Source organism: Astyanax mexicanus, chromosome 9, assembly GCF_023375975.1.
Source record: "Astyanax mexicanus isolate ESR-SI-001 chromosome 9, AstMex3_surface, whole genome shotgun sequence".
Lineage (NCBI taxonomy): Eukaryota > Metazoa > Chordata > Actinopteri > Characiformes > Acestrorhamphidae > Astyanax > Astyanax mexicanus.
This window is the reverse complement of record NC_064416.1, coordinates 9,539,680-9,565,000: the sequence shown is the minus strand read 5'-3', so window position 1 is coordinate 9,565,000 and position 25,321 is coordinate 9,539,680. Positions and strand designations below refer to the sequence as shown.

The following is a 25,321-nucleotide window of genomic DNA, read 5'->3' as shown; positions in this document are numbered from 1 at the left end:
GTAAATGTATATTTGTTACAAACATAAAGGACATTTACTGTATACTCCCAGTACACTCTCTATTCTTTCTGCAATGTCAGCATTTGACACACACTATAATGTTTACTGATGATAACTGGTGTGTGTATGTGTGTTTTTAGGTAAAGTGTCTATTAGGAAGGATGATCTCAGTAAGTACAGTGGAAAGGAGCACTGGTTTGGGCTGCAGCCTGTGGATCCCAACTCTGAAGTGCAGGTAAGCTCAAACTCATTTTTATTATTTCTGCAGATCATAGGACCTATTTTAACAATCTGTAGGCAAGCTGTCAAACATGCAGCTTCGTTTAGGGTGTGTCAGTGTGTCTTTGCTGTCGTAACGTAAGGAGAAGTATTCCTTGCGTGGCTTGAAACATGCAAAAGGCATGTACTAACTTAATAATTATTAATGGGTGTGTTTTGGGCGAAACCTGAAATAAACCAATCGGAGTGTGACTTGCCATTCCCTATAAGAGCCAGGTGCGCTCTGACTTTAGTTTGATTTTGGATTGCTATTTTAACAGCGCAGTGCTTCTGGCCTGCGTGTTCACACTCTGAAGGTACGCCAGCAAGTAATTTACGGGAACAGAAAAGTAGCTTCAAAATTGCTTCTCTTGCTTAGATGACATCATTTCTGCATTTTCATCACTTTGGATACCATTGGATAGCAATCACCTGTAAATACCCTAGCATACACTTGGCAACACCATAGCAACCACCTAGAAAACACTTAGCAATCACTTTGGATGCCATAGCAGTCCGTTTTAAAGAACTTAGCAATGAACCACCTGGCAACACCCTGACAACACCTTAGCAGCCACATGGCAACCACCTTAGCGACCAGCTAGCAACCACTTAGCAACCCCACAGCAATCATCTTTATATACCATAGCAACCCCCTATAATGACCTTAGCATTCACCTGGTAACACCATAGCAAGTGACTTATATATCATTGCAACCACTTGGCAACACTATAGCAACCACATAGCAATCACTTGGGAGCACTATAGCAACCACTTGGCAGCACTATAGCAACACATGCCTGTGTTGCCAAGATAGCAATGAACGTCTGACTGACGACTGTCAAATGTCTGTCTAGGTTGTATTCAGTCAGTGGCGCACCTGTGTTTTCCAAGTTAGCAATATAGGTCCCAGAAATTGATCTGAACCCACCTCACTTCAAGACCACCACGCCCATCGGCGTAGATATATTTACAAGCACATGCTATTTAAATGTTAAAAGATCGACCCATGTGAGCTTTGCAGGGGCAACACAAATGGGTCCCCGAAAGTTTTGTCCACGAGTTCCATGCTGGCTCTACATATACAGGGATTGTATGCTCATGAAAAACCTGGAAAAGTCATGGAATTAGAAAATATAAATTTCCAGGCCTGGATAAGTTTTGGAAAAATTAAAATACCCAGAACGTTTTGTAAGTAAGTGTCATGGAAATTTGGTCTACAAATCTTTGTGTTTCAGTTTATTGATGGAGAAAGTCTTTTTGAGCAAACACATTCGTTAACACAGAGTTAATTCAGTAATTTATCTCTACACAATGGAGCTCTCAGGATCTGACACAGATTTTATTATTAAAGACTGGGGTTTAGATTAATTTTAGATATACTATATTGAATTTTGATTATAGTTTTAGTTGATTTTTTGTTTTATTGTCCATGTCTGCACTGTTTTAAAAATTGTATGGTCATAAAAATTTGCCTTGAAGGCATGAAAAACACATTAAAAAATCAGGGAAATCAGTTAAAAATGTATGAACCCATGTTGCAGAGTCTAGATGGGTACCATGTGTGATTATGGTTATAAATGGAAAAAAAAGGGTATAGGCCTTACATTTTTTTTACACTGTTCTTTTTTGACATTTTTGGCAGAATAAATTTTGGTTGCCAAATATATTTGGTGCATCTCTTTTTTTTTACTTCCACAGTAAAACTAGAACACTAAACACACTCCAACCTTTAGACCTGAGGGGTACTGAGACACTGGTATTACCACACACACACCACATTAGTAGTCATCTGTATGTAAAGCTAATGTGAAGCTTGGTTTAGGCCAGAATGTCTGATTCTGAAGGACTCCTCAGCCAGGTTGGTCTGGACTTTTGAACACACTCTGCTCAGCTACAGGACAGGTGTCTTGTAGGCACGACACAAGTGCAGATAATGCATGTGGGCAAGGTGTGTCTCAGATGTGGGACAGGTGTAGATCAGGTTCAGGGACAGGTGCAGCTCAGGCAATAGACAAGTATGAGTTCAACTTTAAATCAGCACTGATTCTAATAAGATGTGATCATAATGATCCGATTCAGTGCTGAAAGTGAAATCACACAGTTCTGATCTCCAGCAGCTGCTCTTTACTCAGCTTGAACTGTTTCCTACTGAACTGATCTCTGCTAAAAGGTTTTTACTAAACTGTTCTTTACTGACCTGTCTCCTGCTGAACTGTTTGTTACTAACCTGTTCGCTAGTGGACTGTTCATCTCTGTCCTGTTTCCTTCCGAAATGTATGCCACTGAACTGTTCACCACTGAACTTTTCACTACTGTCCTGTTTCTCTCCGAACTGTTCATCACAGAACTGTTTACCACTGAGCTGTTCGCCACTGAACTCTTCACAACTGTCCTGTCTCTCCAAACTGTTTGTCACTGAACTGTTCACCATTGTCCTGTTTCCTGCTGAAATGTTTGCAGCTGAACTGTTCACCACTTAACGGTTTGCCAATGAGCTGTTCCCCAGTGAACTGTTTGTCACTAATCTGTTTACCAGTGGACTGTTTTCCACTGAACTATTCACCACTGAACTATTCACCACTGTCCTGTTTCTCACTGAGCCGGTCACCATTGAGCTGTTCGCCACTCATCTCTTCTTTACGGCCCTGTTTCTCTCCGAACTGTTTGTCACTGAACTGGTCGCCATTGATCTGTTCACCACTGACCTGTTTCCTGCTGAAATGTTTGCCGCTGAACTGTTCACCACTTAACGGTTTGCCACTGAGCTATTCACCAGAGAACTGTTTGTCACTAATCTTTTTGCCAGTGGACTGTTTACCACTGACTCGTTCACCCCTGACCTGTTCATCACAGAACTGGTTACCACTGAGCTGTTCGCCACTGAACTCTTCACCACTGTACTGTTTCTCACTGAGCTTTTTGCTCCTGATCTGTTCGCCACTTTCTTGTTTCTCTTTAAACTCTTTGTCACTGAGCCGTTCACCATTGAGCTGTTCGCCACTCATCTCTTCTTTACGGTCCTGTTTCTCGCGGAACTGTTTGTCACTGAACTGTTCGCCATTGATCTGTTGACCACTGACCTGTTTCCTGCCAGAATATTTTAGCTAAACTGTTCACCACTTAATGGCTTGCCACTGAGCTGTTCCCCAGTGAACTGTTTACTACTGACTCGTTCACCCCTGACCTGTTCATCAAAAAACTGTTTACCACTGAGCTGTTCGCCACTGAACTCTTCTTTACTATCCTGTTTCTCTCCAAACTGTTAGTCACCGATCTGTTCACCACTGAGCTTCCGGCTGCTACTGACCGAGTTTACTCCTGTTAAGACTGATCACTGTTCAGAATTTCTAATCTGATTACATTCTATTTGGACAGCTTCCATTTTTCAAAACTTTGTTTATTTATTATTTGTGTAAAGAAAACAACAAACTGGGCAAACTTGTAAACAACAATAGCTATGCTTTTCCCCTCTGTAAATGATACAGTACTGATTCATCTGATTCAGTAACTGAGTGTGAAATCATTCAATTAATCTTACAGCATGACTTTCACATCACTAGTAGTGACTGAGACTGCTAACGGTTAAAGTGTGTGTGTGTGTGTGTGTGTGTGTGTGTGAGTGTGAGATGCTAACCTAACAGATTAATGAATCGTTTCACATGACACTTCTCTCAGCTAGCAGGGCGGATGCAAGTGTTTCATCTGCTGCTGTCACACACACACACACATACACACACACACAAACACACACACTGTATATATGAACACACAGCCTCACTTCCCCTGTGTGGTTAGTCACTGCTCATGGTTTCGTCCAATCAGATCACATCACTGTTATTCATAGTTATTGTGTGGTCCAATCGCATCCCTGTTTGATTAGTCACCCTTTGCTCGTGGGCCCAATGGCGTATCAGCAGTCTGAGCTCTGCTCCACATCCTGTTTTTGTGTGTGTTTGGTGTATGCAGAACTGTGTTTAGTACACACCAGTCAACCTCAGCAGAGTGAAGGACGGAGGGGTGAGTCAGAGAGTCGGCAGAGTGACGAGTCAGATTCAGAGTTCACAATCGTTCCTAATCTGCCAATCGCCCACCATTCCCATTTAACAGACAGGTAGCAGGGTGGGTAGGCAGGTGCCCAGATAACATGTCCATGTGGGGTCTGTAAGTTCAGCCCAACTGTGTCCAATAAAGTTTTACCCATGGTTCCCTCATTAGCTTCATATATAAATGCCATAGGATGGGTTAAACATGGACCAAATCTGGGTTGTACACTGCGCTTCGAGCCTAGATGGGAATGTAACAAAGTTCAAATAATTTATTACCTTATTTATACAGAAATGTTGGTTATCTCCACTTTACTGGAGTAATTATTTATTTTTGAGCTGACTTTTTCTTCTACTCCTCACATTTTCACACAATTATCTGAACTTTCTACTCCTTACATTTTAAAAACAGCCTCGTTACTCCTATTTCATTTCAGCTCGTTTTCATTCCGGCTTCTCATCATTCAATAAAACCCCTATCCAGATAAATCTCTCCATCCAGATAGAGTGAATCTGATTGTATCTGTGTTGGATGTAAAGAAGTATAAACATATACCATTCCGACTCCCTATTGGTTTATACTTTGATCGATTACACCTGCACATCAGGTCACGCACCACACTGAACCAAGAACATAGCAGACGTATGTAGTCTAGTATGAAGATGATCTGTGCAGAGACTCAAGAGAACTCCAGACAAACTCCAGTCCAACTAAGCTTTACCTTTAATTTATTTACATTCTACTAAAATACATTCATTTACAATGAGCATATATGCAGCTGAAACAGGGAGGAGCCTGGTGCATCCCAAATGTATCAACATTAACATTTTAATATTTTAACATTATAGTCATTATGGCTTTTAGAAGTGCACAATTACAATACATTACTTTTACTTTTATACTTTAAGTAGTTTACTTTTGATTACTTTTGAAATTACTTTTGAAATTTTAAAAAGTAAAAAGCTTGAGATGATACTTCAACTTCTATTGAAGTATTTTAAACACTAGTATCTTCCACCTGCAGAGTAATGAATTAATGTGAAAACACACTCAGAGCCAATCTAGCCCATGTTAGACCCACGTGAGCCCCAGAGCAACAGGTGATCAAAGAAAGATCAGAGATCAAAGGAAGTGTCAAAGATTCAGAACAGCTGGAGATATAAGTGTGTTTTATGTATGCACACACACACACACACACACACACACACACTCACACTGTTCTTAACTGAGGGAATGTGTGTGTGTTCTTAGGGGAAGGTTCACCTGGAGATGAAGCTGAATGAGCTGATCACAGATAATGGGCCGGTCTCTCCGCGGCTGCAAGTCAGGTAAGAGACGCCCTTTACTTTACTTTATTTTAGTGTGTGTGTGTGTGTGTTTGTGTGTGTGAGTGAGACTGAGTAGGCTGATAAAAGAGGAAGTGATGCGATGCAACAGGAAGCGCATGCTGCCGCAACTGAGCCTTTGTTTTAGCCTCAGTGTTACCACTCCCCTCCATTCACACTGTCTGTCTGTCTGTCTATTACAAAACCTGCTTTAAATGAAACTTCTACACATATGTAATCAATTACTGTCCTATTTTATGAAAATAACAGATTGTGTACGCTTATAAGAGCTATATAGAGGATCGTTTAGAAGTTCCTTAATTTAACACTGTGGAGGAACCCATTTAGGTAATTCAGGAAACCTTTGGGAAATGGTTTTCTCCTTAAAATCTTTCTTAAAGGCTTTTTTTTTTAATTAAAGGTTCCTTGATGCAGCTTAATGGGTTCTTACAAGAAACCCTAAAGCAGGGGTCTGGTTAAGTTTGGTAGCTGGCCAAATATTTTTCAAACCATTAGGTGGCGGCCACAAAAAAAAAATTCTGTTTTGGAAAATGAAGTGTAATGGGATGGAGTGCTACAGACTAGTAGCTCTCCAGCCCAGAGGGTTGTTGAACCCAATTGCAGAGCAGTTGATCTCAAACAAGGTAAACCCAAGAAGAAAGAAAAAAAAATATTTAAACACACCACTCCTCACGCATGTGTTATCAAGGTCATGGTCCAATACACTATCGCTGCCCCGGCTAGTGAATTGGGACACAGCCAGGAAAAAAACGGATTCATTATAAGGAGATAGGGAGCCCAAGAACGGGTGGTAAAAAGAGAACAGGCGGAAACTAAAGTCGGGCTGAGCGCGACAGAGAGACAGGGGAGGAATGTAAACAAAAGCTCGCCAGAGAAGCTTTTTTTACATTGATTTTTTTTCATTAGCATTTCTTATAGTTCAAAAAACCTCACATGCTTGCGGGCCACTTATTACCGACCCCTGCCTTAAAGGTTCCTCAGTATTTTTTATTGTTAAAAGTGTAGGACAATAAGATGTTCATATATTGTTCATTGTAACTTAAAATGTCCTTTATAATAACCTGAAATACCTGTGTGTGTTTTAGAATAATCGAGTGCCAGGGCTTACCCTTGATAAGTGGGCAGAACTGTGACTCTTTCGCATCAGTAACACTCATTGGACCCTCCAGGTAAATACACACACACACACACACACACACACACCACAACACCGACACATTCTACAGGCCTCAAGACTGTGAAATCAAAGCTGTAGTTTGCTGATGTTGAAGACTAACATACACATATATCTGTCATGATAACACATTTTTTGAAAGATATATTAAAAGATATCCAAGAAATTCTTGCAATCGATGGTATCTGTGTAAGTAAATATATCATAAATAAATTAAAACATTAACAAATTAGCTCACATATTCATCTCTTCTTACTAAAAAAAACAATAGGGAGTATTAAGAACAGCAAAAATGGTTAGTCATGCTATTCATGCATATCTATTAAATGAAAGGTTAATAATGTGACATGATTTGATTTGAATCTAAAAATGTGGCAGGCCTACAAACACAGGTACATTAGATCACAATATCATAACAATATGGAAAAATGGTACACACTGTATAGAGCTTAGAAAGTCTTACAACCTTTGTGTGATTAATGAGATGAGCACTGTTAAGTGTAATGTGCAGAGTGCAAAATGTGCAAAAGTGAAAATGTAACATTTCAACAAGTGTTTTCATTAGAGGGGGATTTCTGTTGAGTGTCTGGATTTAGATGATGATTTCAATGGAGTGTCTCTGTTTGGAGGACTGTTTCTGTAGAGCATCTTTGTTTGGTTGGTGATTTCTGTAGCTTGTCTAGGTTTGGTAGGTGGTTTCTGCTGTAACAGATGTAAAAATCCTAGCATTTGACAGGTACGTTGAATAAGTATGATTAAGCAGGAATCTGTCTTTCAAGGAACGGAATTCCCCACCACTTGTGCAAACTGTCTCAGTTTAGAAGACTGGTTTAGAGGAGGTTTCTGTATAGTGTCTCACTTTTGGAGATTGGTCTCTCTAGAGTGTCTTGGTTTGGTTGGTAATTTCTGTATCTTGTCTAGGTTTGATTGTAGGATGTGCTTAACCTGGCATTTGATAGATGAGGTATGGTTGAGCAGAAAAAGAACAAAAATGTCCAGGAATCTGTCCTTCAAGAAAACTGAAAAACTGACAGAAAACTGTCTCAGATTAGAGGACTGTGTCTGTAGAGTTTCTTGGGATGGAGGATGGTTTCTGTAGAGAGTCTCTGGTTTGAAGGACACTTTCTATATCGTGTCTCTGGTGTAGAGGAGGTTTTTGTAGAGTGTCTTGGTTTGCAGGGTTGTTTTTGTAGAGTGTCTTGGGTTTGGAAGGCGGTTTCTGTAGAGTGTCTTGGTTTGGAAGGCGGTTTCTGTAGAGTGTCTTGGTTAGGAGGGTGGTTTCTGTAGAGTGTCATGGTTTGCAGGGTTGTTTTTGTAAAGTGTTTTGGGTTTAGAGGGCAGTCTCTGTAGAATGTCTTGGTTTGGGGGGTGGTTTCTGTAGAGTGTCTTGGTTTGGGGGTGGTTTCTTTAGAGTGTCTTGGGTTTGGAGGGTTGTTTCTGTCAAGTGTCTTGGGTTTGGAAGGCGGTTTCTGTAGAGTGTCTTGGTTTGGGGGGTTGTTTCTTTAGAGTGTCTTGGTTTGGAGGGTTGTTTCTGTCAAGTGTCTTGGTTTGGAGGCTGGTTTCTAAAGAGTGACTCAAGTTACAAGACAGTCTCTGTCGAATGTCTTGGTTTGGAGGTTGGTTTCTGTAGAGTGTCTTGGTTTGGGGGGTTGTTTCTTTAGAGTGTCTTGGTTTGGAGGGTTGTTTCTGTCAAGTGTCTTGGGTTTGGAAGGCGGTTTCTGTAGAGTGTCTTGGTTAGGAGGGTGGTTTCTGTAGAGTGTCTTGGTTTGGAGGCTGGTTTCTAAAGAGTGACTCAAGTTACAAGACAGTCTCTGTCGAATGTCTTGGTTTGGAGGTTGGTTTCTGTAGAGTGTCTTAGTTTGGGGGGTTGTTTCTGTAGTGTCTTGGTTTGGAGGGTTGTTTCTATAGAGTTTCTTGGTTTGGGGGGTTGTTTCTGTAGTGTCTTGGTTTGGAGGGTTGTTTCTATAGAGTTTCTTGGTTTGGGGGGTTGTTTCTGTAGAGTTTCTTGGTTTGGGGGGTTGTTTCTGTAGAGTGTCTTGGTTTGGGTTGTGGTTTCTGTAGAGTGTCTTGGGTTTGAAGGGCAGTGTCTGTAGAGTGTCTTGGTTTGGGGGGTTGTTTCTGTAGAGTGTCTTGGTTTGGAGGGTTGTTTCTCTAGAGTGTCTTGGTTTGGAGGGTTGGTTTCTGTAGAGTGTCTTGGTTTGGAGGACTGTTTCTGTAGAATGTCTTGGTTTGGGGGGTGGTTTCTTTAGAGTGTCTTGGGTTTGGAGGGTTGTTTCTGTCGAGTGTCTTGGGTTTGGAAGGCGGTTTCTGTAGAGTGTCTTGGGTTTGGAGGGTTGTTTCTGTCAAGTGTCTTGGGTTTGGAAGGCGGTTTCTGTAGAGTGTCTTGGTTAGGAGGGTGGTTTCTGTAGAGTGTCTTGGTTTGGAGGCTGGTTTCTAAAGAGTGACTCAAGTTACAAGACAGTCTCTGTCGAATGTCTTGGTTTGGAGGTTGGTTTCTGTAGAGTGTCTTGGGTTTAGAGAATGTTTCTTTAGAGTGTCTTGTTTGGGGCAGTGTCTGTAGAGTGTCTTGATTTGGGGGCTTGTTTCTGTGGAGTGTCTTGGTTTGGAGGGTGGTTTCTATAGAGTGTCTTGGTTTAGAGGGTGGATTCTGCAGAGTGTCTTGGTTTGGAGGTTGGTTTCTGTAGAGTGTCTTGGGTTTGGAGGGTGGTTTCTATAGAGTGTCTTTGGTTTGGTGGGCAGTTTCTGTAGAGTGTCTTGGGTTTGAAGGGCAGTGTCTGTAGAGTGTCTTGGTTTGGGGGGTTGTTTCTGTAGTGTCTTGGTTTGGAGGGTTGTTTCTATAGAGTGTCTTGGTTTGGGGGTTGTTTCTGTAGAGTGTCTTGGGTTTGAAGGGCAGTGTCTGTAGAGTGTCTTGGTTTGGGGGGGGTTGTTTCTGTAGAGTGTCTTGGTTTGGAGGACTGTTTCTATAGAGTGTCTTGGTTTGGAGGGTTGTTTCTATAGAGTGTCTTGGGTTTGAAGGGCAGTGTCTGTAGAGTGTCTTGGTTTGGGGGGTGGTTTCTGTAGAGTGTCTTGGTTTGGAGGGTTGTTTCTATAGAGTGTCTTGGTTTGGAGGGTTGTTTCTATAGAGTGTCTTGGTTTGGGGGGTTGTTTCTGTAGAGTGTCTTGTTTGGGAGCAGTGTCTGTAGAGTGTTTGGAGGGCGGTTTCTGTAGAGTGTCGTAGTTTGGAGGGTGGTTTCTATGGAGTGTCTTGTTTCAGGGGGTGGTTTCTGTAGAATGTCTTGGTTTGGAGGGTGGTTTCTATAGAGTGTCTTGGTTTGGGGGGTTGTTTCTGTAGCGTGTCTTGGTTTGGGGGGTGGTTTCTGTAGAGTGTTTTGGTTTGGGGGTCAGTTTCTGTAGAGTGTCTTGGGTTTGGAGGGCAGTATCTGTAGAGTATCTTGGTTTGGAAGGCGGTTTCTGTAGAGTGTCTTGGTTTGGAGGGCGGTTTGTGTAGAGTGTCTTGGTTTGGAGGGCGGTTTCTGTTGAGTGTCTTGGTTTGGAGGGCGTTTTCTGTAGAGTGTCTTGGTTTGGGGGGTGGTTTCTATAGAGTGTCTTGGTTTGGGGGGTTGTTTCTGTAGCGTGTTTTGGTTTGGGGGTCAGTTTCTGTAGAGTGTCTTGGGTTTGGAGGGAAGTTTCTGTAGAGTATCTTGGTTTGGGGGTTGTTTCTGTCGAGTGTTTTGTTTGGGGGCGGTTTCTGTAGAGTGTCTTGGTTTGGAGGGTGGTTTCTGTAGAGTATCTTGCGTTTGGGGGGTGGTTTCTGTAGACTGTCTTGGGTTTGGGGGTGGTTCTGTAGAGTGTCTTTGTTTTGAGGATGGTTTCTGTAGAGTGTCTTGGGTTTGGGGGGTTGTTTCTGTAGAGTGTCTTGGTTTGGGGGGTGGTTTCTGTAGAGTGTATTGGTTTGGGGGGTGGTTTCTGTAGAGTGTCTTGGTTTGGGGGGTGGTTTCTGTAGAGTATCTTGCGTTTGGAGGACTGTAATGTTTAGCGTCTCAGATATTTTTTTTGTGCTAACGTTTAACAGTTTTGCTTCCAGTCATTTAGCCTCCACAACTCACACACACACCCACATGTACCCTTATTTAGCACACTGGTGTGGCTCTTCCTGTAAGGTAGCAAATTGAAAGGTGTGCATTGAGTGCAGAAGGTGACCGAGTGTTGGACACACACCCACACACTCTCAATCTCTCCTTCACATACTCCCCCTCTATGTTTATGATTATGACAGAAAGAGACTTTCCATAACAAAGAATGTGAGTGCAGGGAACGCTGACACTGGCCGCTCTGTTTATGGAAAGTGTGAAGGAAGTTTTTATGTAAAGTTTGTGGAAAGGTATGTAAACTTATGTAAAGGAAGTGTGGTAAACAAAACCTGAATGAGGGAAGAACCCAGTGCAGACTGTGATGAACTGAAACAGGAACAGATCACACATTATTACTCCTTCATTCATCTCTGTCCCTCTCTCTCTCTCTCTCTCTCTCTGTCTCTCACGCTCTTCCGCTGCAGGTCTGATCAGAGAAAGACGAAAGTGAAGAAGAAAACCAGTGACCCTCACTTTGATGAAACCTTTTACTTTGAGGTAAATGCAGGACTGCAGCAGTGAGAGCTGTGATCTGTTTACACTACACCACTATTGGCACTAGGAGTCTGCCGAATTTTCAAAAAATGATACTATTTAGCCAAAGACACTTTTGGTGTTTGTCAAATTAGTGAAAAAATTGATATATATATATGTTTATACTGACACTGACTAATGTACAGCTCTGTAAAAAAAAAGTTAACTTAAGTTTCTCAATCGGTTTCTCTGATTTTGCTTTTTATAGGTATGTGTCTGAGTTAAATAAACATTATTGTTTTATTCTATAAACTACGGACATTTCTCCCAAATTCCAAATAAAAATATTGTCATTTAGAGCATTTATTTGCAGAAAATGAGAAATGGCTGAAATCACAAAAAAAAGATGCAGAGCTTTGAGAAAACAAGTTATAAGAGTTCTAAAATCAATATTTGGTGGAATAACCCTGGTTTTTAATCACAGTTTTCATGCATTTTGGCATGTTCTCCTCCACCAGTCTTACACACTGCTTTTGGATAACTTTAAGCCTTTACTCCTGGGGCAAAAATTCAAGCAGTTCAGCTTGGTTTGATGACTTGTGATCATCCATCTTCCTCTTGATTATAATCCAGAGGTTTTCAATTTGGTAAAATTAAAGAAACTCACTATTTCAATGTGGTCTATTGTTTTTTTACAGAGCTGTATGTCCCACACTAGCTAGGTAAATTAATTTAAGAGACTACTTACCCAACCCCCTTAATAGGACTCCCTCTAGCTCTAGTAATGCCCCAAACACTTGGTTATCTCGCATATGCCTCCTCTGATACATGTGAAGTCAGCCACCGCCTCTTTTCCAACTTCAATTGATGCAGTATCAGCTGAAGTAGCCAGAGTGCTCAGATTAAAAAAACACAGCAACCCAGCTCTGATACATCAGCACATCACAGTGGGAGTGATGTGGAGAGAGAACTCCATCTACCCACCCAGGGAGAGCATGACCAGTTGTTCCCTCTCAGACTTCGGCTGCTGATGCCAAGCAGCATAATCTAGGATTGTACCAGTGATTCTCATTGGTGTCATTTACTTTGATTCTGTGATGTGAGCACTTCCTCTCTCCTCATTTCAGTGTATTCTTATTTGACCCCATTAAAGTCCTGTTTTACACAAGAACATCTTCTATAAAAGTTAAAGGACCTGTATCATGGGAAACTGAATCAATTAAGAGTGTAAAATAATTTCTTAGAAAAGTAAGTGATGAAATAGAATAATTTTCAATACTGTATTTTTTGCACTCTAAGGTGCATTTAAAATCCTTTAATTTTTCCAAAAAATGACTGTGCACTTTATAATCAGGTGTGCCTTATGTATGAAGCCTGCCAGTCATCTAATAAGGAGTAAAGCCAGTCTGCTGAAGTACAACATTATAAAGGAGTTTCCTTCTCCAGCACCAAGACTGGAGCAGTATTAGCATTAGCTGCTAAACGCCCCAAGCTCTTTCGCCGCTAGCTAATATCAGCTTGGCTAACCGGAACACTTTGTTTGTGGTGCGTTTTTTTCTTTGCTTTGTACATGTGCAGTGACTTGTGGGTTCACTGCCTCCTCAAAATCAGCAGAGAAATGCAGTGTATCTCAGCTGCAGCCTTGGCTTTGGAATGCTGAGTGTGTAAGTGTGTTTGAGTGTGTTTTCACTGCCACTGATGGATGAATTGTGGAGGTGTAATTGTAATTGTACTGCAGTGCGGTGACCGTAACGTGCATTTTCAATTCCTCGCTCCAGGTGTCCAGATCCAGCAGCTACACCAAGAAGTCCCACTTTCAGGTGGAGGAGGAGGACATTGAGAAACTGGAGATCAAGTGAGTTTATTTCCGTACAGCAGATCTTTATACTCTTAGAGTTCATCCACTGGTGTTTTGCACGATTTCTATTGGTATAAAATAATAACACATTAGGCTGAACTAAACAATTTTAAGTAAACATTTCTAACAAATTGTATTAATGCATAGGCTCCGCCCAGTAGTGTGTTTGTTTTTCCACAGCTTCTGTTGCTTGTTTGGATTTACCCTAATAAGCGAATTGAGGTCCACCTCAGTGTATATCAGCATACCTACATTTAGAGTGTGTAATTTAATTACTGTGGTATTTGTCTGATCCTTAAGCATTCTACTGAAGAGCACAGGTAAGTCCAGGTGTGGCCTTCACAGGATGTCAAAGTCTGACCGATAGATCAGATGACTGGTGATGTTGGCTGTTACTGAAATCTGTTAAAACAATGATGCTTAGTGTTTGACTATTGTTTAAGGCTCAGTTTTGATATTAAATTAAATTTTAAGATTTCTGGGATGCTCTAATTCTTTATGCTACAAAATCTGTATTATTTAAATGATTTATTCAAAGAAGAACTTTATAAACAGTCAATCTCAGATATTAGAACAGTACATCAGTACCAGTCAAATAATATTCATATCGGTCAGGTGTATGTGTGTGTATGTGTGTGTGTGTGTGTGTGTGTGAGACAATAAGAGTTTGTTTGCTGTGTGCTCTGCTAAGCTCTTGCAGCTTGCAATTCTTTTCCATATGAGGCCCCCCTCTGTGAGAAAATGATTACTTACGATAGAGTGGTGTGTGTGTGTGTGTGTGTGTGTGTGTGTGTGTGTGTGTGTGTGTGTTTCATGATTCATTTTTTCATTTTTTATTTAAAGCTGAATATTTGATAAAAAAAAAAAACAATGCAGGGGTGTGACCAAAAAAAAACTGAAATGTTCACACTGGGCACCTTATTATTATTATTGTATATGTGTACATATATTGTAACATCATTATTATTATTTGTTATAGAAATGTAACTACGCAGTGTGGTGACTTAAGCTCTATCAGAACGGGATTATTTTCTTTCTCTTTTATGGGTGGGTCCTCTGTAATTTTATTACCGTCAGGAACGACCATGTATGTGTTTTTCTCAGACAGCCTCTGAGAAAATTACAGGCTAAATGATCTGTTTTTCGCTGAACTCCTTGGTCCTCTGGTAAATTTAAGCCCCCCCAATATAAATGCTCACAAATGCAAAGGACATTTGTGCAGGTTACAGTATAGACAATGCATATCAGTCGTCCTGTACTGTTCGATCCAAATACAGCTGAATCTGATTCTCTCTCTTTCTTTCTCTCTCTCTCTCTCTCTCTCTCTCTCTCTCTCATTCTCAGGGTGGAGTTGTGGAATAATGGGAATTTGGCTCAGGATGTTTTTCTGGGAGAAACTCGAGTGTCACTGAAGATCCTGAGAAACGACCTTGTACACAAAGCATGGTGAGAACATACACACACACTCATGAGCAGATACTGACAAGTGATGAGAGCCTATATACTTTTAGCTAAGCCCTTTTGCAGACCCGAGTCGTGTGTGAGGTTCAGGCCTGAATGGTGTCACAGTGAAGTGAAGATTGTAGTGGTGGTTGGTGTAGAGCTGTGCTGATACCACAGAGCATCTATCATTTGGGTGGTGGTCAGTGGTGACCAGAGATCACACTAAAACTATTCACTACTGTACTTAGATACTAAAATACTGTATCTGTATCTACTGGAGTATTATTTTTACTTCACTACTGTACTTAAGTACCAAAATACTGTATCTGTATCTACTGGAGTATTATTTTTACTTCACTACTGTATTTAAGTACTAAAATGCTGTATCTGTATCTACTGGAGTATTATTTTTACTTCACTACTGTACTTAAGTACCAAAATGCTGTATCTGTATCTACTGGAGTATTATTTTTACTTCACTACTGTACTTAAGTACCAAAATGCTGTATCTGTATCTACTGGAGTATTATTTTTACTTCACCACTGTACTAAAGTACTAAAATGCTGTATCTGTATCTACTGGAGTATTATTTTTACTTCACTACTGTACTTAAGTACTAAAATACTCTATCTGTTCTCTACTGGAGTGTTGTTTTTTGCCCTTGAGTAAGGCCCTTCATTGCAGTGATTGGCTGCCCACTGCTGCAGGCACGTGTTCCACAACATCACTGTGTGTGTCCTCTGAGTGTTCGCTGCATGGATGGGTACAAAGGGGAAAAGTACCCCAATGTGGAGCTAATAAGGAATGAATTAACAATCATCAATTCTTAGCACTGCAGCAACACTAAGTGACATGGTAATGGTGGAGTGTTAGTGTGTATTGTGATGGTACAAGTGTGTCAGACACTGCAGCAGTGCTGCTGGAGTTTTTAAACACTGTGTTCTTCACTCACTGTCCTCCACTCTATTACACACTTACACACACCTTATAAGTGGTGACAGGATGCTGTTGGGTGGATATTTCTCATTGGTGGACTATTTTCAGTCCAACAGTGACATTGAGGTGTTTAAAAACTCCAGCAGCACGGCTGTATCTGATCCACTCACTCATACTAGCACAACACACACTAACACCTCATACACCACCAGCACCACCATGCTAATCAGAGTCACTGCAGTGCTGAGAGCAATGACCCAGCACTCAAATAACAATAATAGCTACTCTATGATGGTCCTGTGGGGTTCTGATACTGGGATTCAGTTTTGCAGAATTGTGACATTTTTAATAACTAATATAATAAAACAAACGTGTGTGTGAGAGTGCAAGAGAGAGAGAGATTGGGACAGGCACTTCCGCTGGCTTGTGTTCCCTCTGTCCTCAGACTGCTTTGAACACACAGTCCTGCTGGTAGTGTTGTGTAAACACTGTGTGTGTGTGTGTGTGTGTGTGTTCGATGAGGAAACTTGTTGATAATGATCTGTGCATTTTGAATGAGGGCAGTGAGTCGAGTGTGTGGGTGGGTTTTGCATGAAACTGACAAAAAGTGACACACACACACACACACACACACACACCACACATACACACACCACACAGACAGACACAAACACCTCTTTGTAGGGGTTTAGAGGAGGTGAAGGTGAGTATCCTGGGAGTTGGGGGGTGGTTAAAGGACACAGCCAGAGGCAGTTTATAAAAAGCTTCTCCCTGTTCCTCCCATTCTAACAAACACGCCAAAATACTGTAGGGAGCGCTGCAGAGTAAAGGACACTGAGTGGGGTTGATAGGCTGGCATTTGGACAACTGAGTGCTGATTAGCTGCCATACTTTGTACTGAGAGCTGATTGGATGGCATCCTGGCTGCTTAGTGGCTATTGGATGGGATCCTGAATACTGAACACATCAGTTGTAAAAAAAATTTGATTTGGCTTGGAGTGCTGATTGGCTGTCATCCTGAACCATCCTGACTGCTGATTGGTCATTGATCACGACTGAACACTGTACTAAAGTAACAAAATGATAAATAAATGTAATGTGTGTGTGTGTGTGTGTGGTTGTCAGGTATCTTCTTCAGCCGCGGGGGAACGGTACTAAGCCGAAGCCTGATGATCTGGGTTCTCTGAGGCTGAATGTGAACTACACTGAGGACAACGTTCTCCCGTCCCCCTGCTACGTTCCCCTTCGGAAACTGCTGCTCAGATCACCTGACGTTAAGGTACTGGAGGAAACACACACACACACACACATACTCAAAAAATTGAACAACATTAAAGGGTTACTTCACAGAGTGATCTACATTTACTTATTTTATTGTTAAAGATTATGCTTACAGCCTATGTGTCTCAAAAAAATTGAATATTATATAAAACCAATTGGTACTTTTGGCAGTGTGGGCAGTGTGCCAAGTCCTGCTGGAAAATGAAATCCACACCTCTATAAAAATTGTCAGCAGAGGGAAGCATGAAGTGCTGTAAGATTTTCTAGGAAAACACTGCACTGACTTTAGACTTGATAAAACACAGTGGATCAACACCAGCAGATGACAGACATGTCTCTCCAAACCATCACTGATCATCAGTAAATTTTTTTTACATTTCATTTGTAAATCAAGGGAGCAGAGTCTGGAGGAAGAGTGGAGAGACACACAGTCCAAACTGCTTGAGGTCTAGTGTGAAGTTTCCACCAATCAGTGATGGTTTGGAGGGTCATGTCATCTGCTGGTGTTGATCCACTGTGTTTTATTATCAAGTCTAAAGTCAGTGCAGTGTTTTAACACAAAATCTTACAGCACTTCATGCTTCCCTCTGCTACTGACAACTTTTATGGAGATGTGGATTTCATTTTCCAGCAGGACTTGGCACACTGCCCACACTTCTAAAAGTACCAATGGGCCTTATTTAATATTCTAATTTTCTGAGACACTGATTTTTGAGTTTTTATTTGCTGTAAGCCATAATCACCAACAATAAAATAAATAAACGCTTAAAAATAGATCACTTTGTGTGTAGTACATCTATATAATATGAGTCATATATAGAATATGTTTAATTTGGATATTTCTTTATCTCTCTATATATAAATCTGTCTCTATCTCTCTCTCTCTCTCTCTCTCTCTCTGTCTCTATCTCCAGCCTGTGTCTGCGTCGGCAGCTCATATTCTGGGTGATGTGTGTAGAGATCGGTATGAAGCGTCTCTGCCGGTCGTTCGGCTGCTGTTACATCATAACAAGCTGCTGCCCTTCCTCACCGCCATCTCTGCTTTAGAGCTGGAGAATACACAGTGCGTCACACACACACACACACACACACACACACACACTTGTTTGATTTCTGTTTAATTTTTTGTCAGTTGCAATGTGTGTACAAATTGAAAACGTTGTATTTAGAATTAGGATTAATTTTAGTAATACCACTACTAATGCAATGACTACTAATAAAAGTAGTGATTATATTGTAATAGCAAATAATTTGTTTTTTAAAAGCTGAAATACATACCCCTGTCCTCCTCCATTTTTAGAGAGGCGAACACCATATTCCGGGGGAATTCTCTGGCCACTCGCTGCATCGATGACATGATGAAGATGGTGGGGCGGAGCTACCTGACCATCACACTTAAAACTGTTCTGGATGAGGTAATAATATCAATCAGAACCTACAAACTCCGGCGGTTTAATCGGTTTAATTTACCCTGTGAATTATTTTACTCTAGAACAGAATGTGTAAGTTTAACTGCTCCGTTTCTGCAGATCTGTGATTCCAATAAGTCCTGCGAAATCGATCCCATCAAACTGAAGGAGGGAGACAACGTGGAGGTGAACAAGGTGAGATGTAGGGTCTGTCAAGTCAAGTCATTTATTCTTTGATATATTGTTTCCCACACTGATGTGTGTGTATATGTGTATGTGTTTTCAGGAGAACCTGCAGATCTATGTTCAGAAGGTTTTCTCCTCCATCACGCAGTCCAGTGCCAGCTGTCCTCCACTGATGTGTGATGTGTTCCGGGCTCTGCGGCGGCTGGCGAGCGACCGGTTCCCTGGTGAGAGAAACAGCAGCCTGCAGTGACGATCACTGACCACAGACACACCATTCATATCAGACAAGAACAACGAGAACACACCATCACCACACTGATATTTAGTCTTCACAGCCTGCAGTCATACTTAATTACCACTAGGAGGAGCCCTGAGAGGTTGTGACCATAAGAAAACCTGTCCATGAACTATTAGAGGGCAGGTACTGAACTATTAGAGGGCAGGTAATGAACTATCAGAGGGCAGGTAAAGAAAAAATAGGGCACTTAATAATGTGTTCTGGGTTGTTTAGACATTTAAGGGCACCCCTGAGCAAAAGCAGAATAAATAGATTAATATGAAGCTTTATGCCAAACATTGATTTGAAAATAACTACATTCTGCACAGAAAGCAAAAGCTACTGTGTGCCAACCAATCAGGATGTCAGATAAGACTTGTAAGAAATGTATATCTTGATGTATAAGAAAAAAAATATTACGCATTGAGTAGTTCTTGCTATAATATGGAAATAGGGTTATTCACTGTATACCAAATCTACCACCCCACAACAAGGTTTTATTTAATGTTTTCAAATGTTCTCTTAACGTCTCAGCAGTGTCACTATTGGGTGCAATCGAATATAAGCTGGCAGTCTGAACATGGCCTGAGTGTCATATAATGTTTGATCACCACCAGGTGGAGCTAGACTCTCATATTTGCTCTGTGTTTGTCTTTAGGTGATCCTCATGTCCAGTACTCAGCAGTCAGCAGCTTTGTGTTTCTGAGGTTCTTTGCTGTGGCTGTTCTCTCACCTCACACCTTCCAGCTCCGCCCACACCATCCAGTGAGTGTATCAGCACACACACACACACATACTGTGTTCAGCATGTTTTTTCCATAACAGATAGATAGATGTAAAAATGTGCATATAATCACACAGATATAAAGGCTGTGCAAAAGGTGCAGATATCAGTGTATAATGAGATTACTCATCAAACTCTCTCTCTTTCCCTCTCTCTCTCTCTCTCTCTCTCTCTCAGGACCCAGAGGTTTGCCGCACTCTGACACTCATCTCAAAAACCATCCAGACTCTGGGCAGCTGGAGCAGCCTGTCTAAAAACAAACTGGTAATAATAAAGCACACACCGACATGGTAAAAGAAAAAAAAGATGCCTTTACTTTACAGGACTGTTAATATAACAAAGCAGGTTCTAAATTACACCTAACATTTTCTGAAACTTTTTTTTGTTTCGTTCATTTCATAAGAGCACTGGAGGTGTCTGGCCATGTGTATATTTGGGGATTATGTGAACTGAGACTGAATGCCTGTATTTCCTAACTCTGTTTGTTTGTGTGTGTGTGTGTGTGTGTGTGTTCTGCAGTCGAGTTTTAAAGAGACGTACATGTACGACTTCTTCAAACTATTCCAGGAAGATCAGTGTATAGAAAAAGTTAAAAAGGTAAGACTGTTACTGCTGCTGCTGTTGTAACTATAGTGTTCAGTGCTATTTAACAATATTCACTAGTATTCATTTGTCTTCATATGTATTTATTAGAGGGAATAGTAATTAGTGTTTTGTTAGTATACATTACTATATTCAGTGGTATTAGGTGTAGTTTAGGTTTTGTGTAGTGTAAGCTTAGGTGTAGTTTGGGTTTATTGTGGTGTAATCTGAGTGTAGTGTACTTTAGGTTTTGTGTAGTTTGGGTATAGTTTAGGTTTAGCGTGGGGTAGTTTAGGTTTTGTGTAGTGGAGTTTAGGTGTAGTGTAGTTTAGTGTACTTTAGTTTTTTTTTGTAGAGCAGTTTAGGTGTAGTTGTGTATTAATGTGGTTGGTCTCTGTTTTGCTTGCAGTTTTTAGACGATATTTCCTCCAATGTGAGTAAAGGAACATGTGGAGTGGAAGATTCAGTTGTGCTGAAGGAGGGGTGAGTCACTGCACTTGCACACACGCGTGCGCACACGCACACACACACACACACACACACACACACACACACACACACACACTTACATTTAATGCAGACAAACACATGAACACATTTCTTTAAAGCTCACCTTCCGTCGTTTTTTCTTTCATTTTAAAATGTCTAGTTGTGGTCTCTAGTATGAATGAATGACATGTGAGCCGTTTTTGTAAAAAAAAGTGCTCAGGTGTCTCTGTATAGCTCTTTTTTAATGGACTGTTTTAGGGGTGTGTCCAAAATGACCGGATTCCAGCTTTGCTCATGAATATTCATACATGCAAACAGCATGCAAATATCTCTCCTCTGATTGGCTAGGAGCACTGCGACGCCCCTCCACCGCTCTGCCGCTCACTGCCTCCCACCTCCTAACTGATGAGCGGTGATGTTGCGTCGCTTCAGCTCCGCCTCTGGGAGTTTCTCGAGCCAAGGTGGGCTGGTCTGTGAGTTTCTGCCTACGTAGGCAGAAAGATAATTCAAAATTCACCCGTTTTTCGGAGGGGGGGAGGGGGGATTTCTTTGCTTAGCTCCTGCAGACAATGGGGGCTGCAAAACAGTTTAATGTGCAGGTGTACACATTCAACTCGGAGAGACCTACTGTATTCCACAAAAAACAAGAAAAATCGGATTTTCACGGAAGGTGACCTTTAAAACACTCAGTACGTATATTCACTTATAATCCAAACAAAAAAACACTGATTGAAGTGTGTGTGTGTGTGTGTGTGTGTGCTCGTCTGTGTGTGTGTAGAGAGATCCATAAGCGAGCTCAGGGGAAGAAGCTTTTGGGGAAGAAGAACTTTAAGAAGCGCTGGCTGAGGATCACTACACGTGAACTGTCCTACCACAAACACAAAGGTATCTGTTAGAACTCATTAGATATGGATATGATTTAATAATAACTCATAATCAACAATATCTGTTTTGATATTATCTGTAAAAAAAAAGCTCTACAGTCTAATTCTGCTTCATTCTGCTTTTTATTATTATTATTAATATTATTATAATTATTATTGTGCATTATAAAAAATGTCAGTGCTCCAGGAGTAATTGGACCAAAACTCCTACTTTAGATCTCTTTGCGTCCCAATATGTATGTGTGTGAGACTCTTGTGGGTTTTTTTGGTCCAGACTATTTCCAACAACACACATAAACACACACACACACACACACACACACGACCATCAGTTGAGCGGATGGAGGGGAATAGATTTAATGAGCGTTGTGGTGGCGGTACACTGCTAATAAAAAGGGACGCAGGGTAGTGGAGCGTTGAGGGTAATGGATCACAGCTCAACAGCAAGCACAAACACATTCACACGCATAGTTATATACAAACACACACACACACACACACACACACACACACACACACATACTTATATACAAACACCCACACTTAAAAACACACACACATACGTACACAGGAAAAGTGGTTTGATTGAAATGCAACCATTATGAAACACCTTCAGTCATCTGAGAAATATACAAACCTTAATTACACTGAATCAAACTTGCATCTCTTCGATGGATTTTTTTTATAAAGGTTCACAAATAATAATACTTACAACAGTAATATACATGGTTAAATGCTTTAGTAACACCTTAACTAATTGTTAATTGACACTAGCTTAGATATTATTAAAATTAATGCTTAAGAATTTTGGAAAGTACATTAGTAAAATTAGTTAAAATTATATAATGAATAAATGATGCATTAACTTGTGATGCATAAACATTTTTTATTGACACTAGTTTAGAGATTATTATACATTACTGAATTTTAAAAGCTTAAGAATGTTGAAAAGTTAAATTAGTAAAATTAGTTACAATTATATAATGATTAAGTGATGCATTAACTAGTGATGAATAAACATTTTTTATTGATACTAGTTTAGAAAAAATATTAAACATTACTGCATTTTATAACCTTAAGAATGTTGAAAAGTTAAATTAGTAAAATTAGTTACAATTATATAATAAATAAATGATGCATTAACTAGTGTTAATTACTTAGTGTTACTTAATATACCCTTATTGTAAAGTTTTACCCTTTTTAATAATATTAAGTATCTGCGATTGATGCAGTTAAGTGACGTCTAGTATTAAGCTCTTACTGTCTGATAATAAAAAAACTAATTCATTAATTAAATTAATTAAGTTGAAATGTAAGTGTTCATAATTCAAAGTACTCAAATTGAATCAAATTATTTGAGTCATTTTCTTAAGAATCGAGTGAACAGAGTTAAATGATTGGCTGGATTTGATTTGACTTCAGTTCAGCGTAACTCGACGAGATTTCCAGGAATAGAGACAAAGACACAGAAGGACTGCTTTATGCAACGGTTAGCGTAGCACAATGCTAATCGTATTAGTACAGAGTGTTCTGGTTCCCAGCCTCTGTGTCTGTGAGTGTGTGTGTGTGTGTGTGTGTGTGTGTGTGCGTGTGTGTGGGCTACGTTTTCCACTCCCAAACCCGTATCAGAAATGCAGATAAAAATAGGAGTGTATGAGCGTGAAGAATTTGTGTGTGTGTGTGTATGTGTGTGTGTGTGTGTGTGAGTGTGTAGGACCGTGAAGTGTGTTTGTTTTGGAAGGCACGCTCCAGCGACAGATCAGAACGAGTGTGTGAGAATACACTCCGCTGAGAGGGCTTAAGCACGTAAAGGCAGTCCAGAGGAGGCTGCTCTTTACCCTCCACCAACGGCTAGTTCACTCCTAATCCACAAAACAGACTCTAATCAAACACACTGACTGTCACGCAGCCCAGTACTCCCAGTTCCCATCCAGATCTGTGGTCTGAACCAGTCAAACGTTTGGACATGCTCTCTCATTCAATGTTTTTTATTTGTTTCCTACATTGTAAATGAATAATGAAGTGATCCGGACTATGAAGGAACACATAAGGAATCATGTTGTAACTTAAAAAGTCTTAAACAATCTAAAATACTCATATTTAGGTGGCTTTAAACTTGCTGTTTCTGAGGGTAGTATCTCTTGCTGATAAACTAATCTTGTGCAACATAACTCTTGCTCTTTCTTTTCTGGGGCGGTCCTGATGAGAGCCATCATAATCATAACGTTTTTGATGGTCTTTGCGACTGCACTTAAGGATACTTTTAAAGTCCTTAAAATGTTTCGTGTTGACTAACCTTCATTTTTAAAGTAAAATTAATTTCTTTACTTAGTTGAGTAGTTCTTGCTTCTCATAATATGGATTAAAACATTAATTAAATAGATCTATTCACTGTATACCTGTAACTCTACCTCTTCACAACTTTACAACTGATGCTCTTAAACACATTAAGAAGCAAGACATTCAAGTAGTTAATTAACTCTTGATGAGTTCAGCACAGCTGTTAACTGAAAGCCTGAATTCCAGGTGACTCTACCTCATAAAGCTGACTAGGAAAATCCAGCCAAGATGTGCAAAACTGACCATTTAAGGAAGAGGTGATACTTAGAAGAATCTTAATATAAAACATACTCTGGTGTGTTAACAGTTTTTTGTTTACTAAGTAACTCCATTATTTTTAATACCAAATCTCATAATCTGCTGAGTAAAGGTTTCAGGGAGAGTGTTAGCATTGAACAAAATGAAGCTCAGCAACAGAAGCTTTAGTGAGAGAAATTTAAGGGCAAAATTTGTGTTAAAAACAAGTTTTTACATGAATCATGTCTTTACACGTTAATGTTGACTTGACAGCACTCTTTAAAATATGCTTTACATATTCATTTCTTTTTTTTTTTGCTCGAACCATTGCATAAACTGATGGCATGATATTTGCACAAATACAGATGAAATGAATGCAGAGTACAGACAGAAGGTTCTGTCCATAACTGCAACCTAAATGGTGGTTTTCAGTATTTATATAACTATCAGATCAGTAACTTTACTCACCAGTGGTACATTTCTAAACACAGATCAATGGAAAATGTTTATTTTAATGCTTTGGTAATTAATACATTTTTATTAAATGGGAAAAAAATATAGTGAGCATTCACAAACAGGCAGTTTTACAGTGATTTTGTGTTTATATAAGCATGGTATAAACTGTATATTAAGAATGCATACTTAGTACAAAGTGTGTGTTTGTGTGTGGCAGGGAAAGATGCTCTGTGTGTGATTCCTGTGAAGAACATCCTGGGAGTTGAGAAACTGGAAGAGAATGCGTTCAACCGCAAAAATGTAAGTGTCTGCTGTGTGTGTGTGTGTGTTAGGAAAACACATTGGGCCCTTTTTTAAGCAATTGAAATGAGATAGCAATGAGCGTTGTGATGCGTCATGTGCAGGGAGTAAGATATGGTCCATTGACTTCAAACGACATGTTTAATTTATACATTCCCCCTCTTTCCCTCTCTCTGTCTCTCAGATGTTTCAGGTGTTGCTGGGCGAGAGGCCGCTGTATGTTCAGGCGGGTAACTGCGTGGAGGCGAGCGAGTGGATAGAAGTGCTGAGTCAGGTGAGCCGCTGTAACCCGGGACGACTCAGCACCTTCCATCCGTCCGCCTTCGTTGGGGGGGTGTGGCTCTGCTGCAAGGAGACAACAGAGAACCTGCCCGGCTGTAGGCCCTGCACCACGTATGTAAACATGTGTACACACACATATACATACTCACATACCTTCTAGGGCTGAA

General features: G+C 40.4%; 2 protein-coding genes across 2 annotated transcripts in view; one reads left to right on the top strand and one right to left on the bottom strand.

The window, feature by feature from the left end:
- Positions 1-25,321, top strand: part of rasa2 (RAS p21 protein activator 2) — a 54,263-nt gene that overhangs the window by 21,330 nt on the left and 7,612 nt on the right. The window contains exons 4-21 of the mRNA XM_049483246.1: positions 141-235; positions 5,558-5,634; positions 6,738-6,821; positions 11,361-11,433; positions 13,188-13,264; positions 14,612-14,713; positions 16,773-16,926; positions 17,843-17,991; positions 18,229-18,343; positions 18,458-18,532; positions 18,624-18,747; positions 19,459-19,565; positions 19,762-19,848; positions 20,104-20,181; positions 20,576-20,649; positions 21,434-21,540; positions 24,790-24,872; positions 25,057-25,265. Of these exons, the coding sequence (XP_049339203.1) occupies positions 141-235; positions 5,558-5,634; positions 6,738-6,821; positions 11,361-11,433; positions 13,188-13,264; positions 14,612-14,713; positions 16,773-16,926; positions 17,843-17,991; positions 18,229-18,343; positions 18,458-18,532; positions 18,624-18,747; positions 19,459-19,565; positions 19,762-19,848; positions 20,104-20,181; positions 20,576-20,649; positions 21,434-21,540; positions 24,790-24,872; positions 25,057-25,265 (1,870 nt within the window). The remainder of the gene's footprint in view (positions 1-140; positions 236-5,557; positions 5,635-6,737; positions 6,822-11,360; positions 11,434-13,187; positions 13,265-14,611; positions 14,714-16,772; positions 16,927-17,842; positions 17,992-18,228; positions 18,344-18,457; positions 18,533-18,623; positions 18,748-19,458; positions 19,566-19,761; positions 19,849-20,103; positions 20,182-20,575; positions 20,650-21,433; positions 21,541-24,789; positions 24,873-25,056; positions 25,266-25,321) is intronic.
- Positions 18,691-25,321, bottom strand: part of LOC103025301 (transmembrane protein 255B) — a 63,790-nt gene continuing 57,159 nt past the window's right edge. The window contains exon 9 of the mRNA XM_049483257.1: positions 18,691-18,779. Within this exon, the coding sequence (XP_049339214.1) occupies positions 18,777-18,779 (3 nt within the window). The 3' untranslated portion in view covers positions 18,691-18,776. The remainder of the gene's footprint in view (positions 18,780-25,321) is intronic.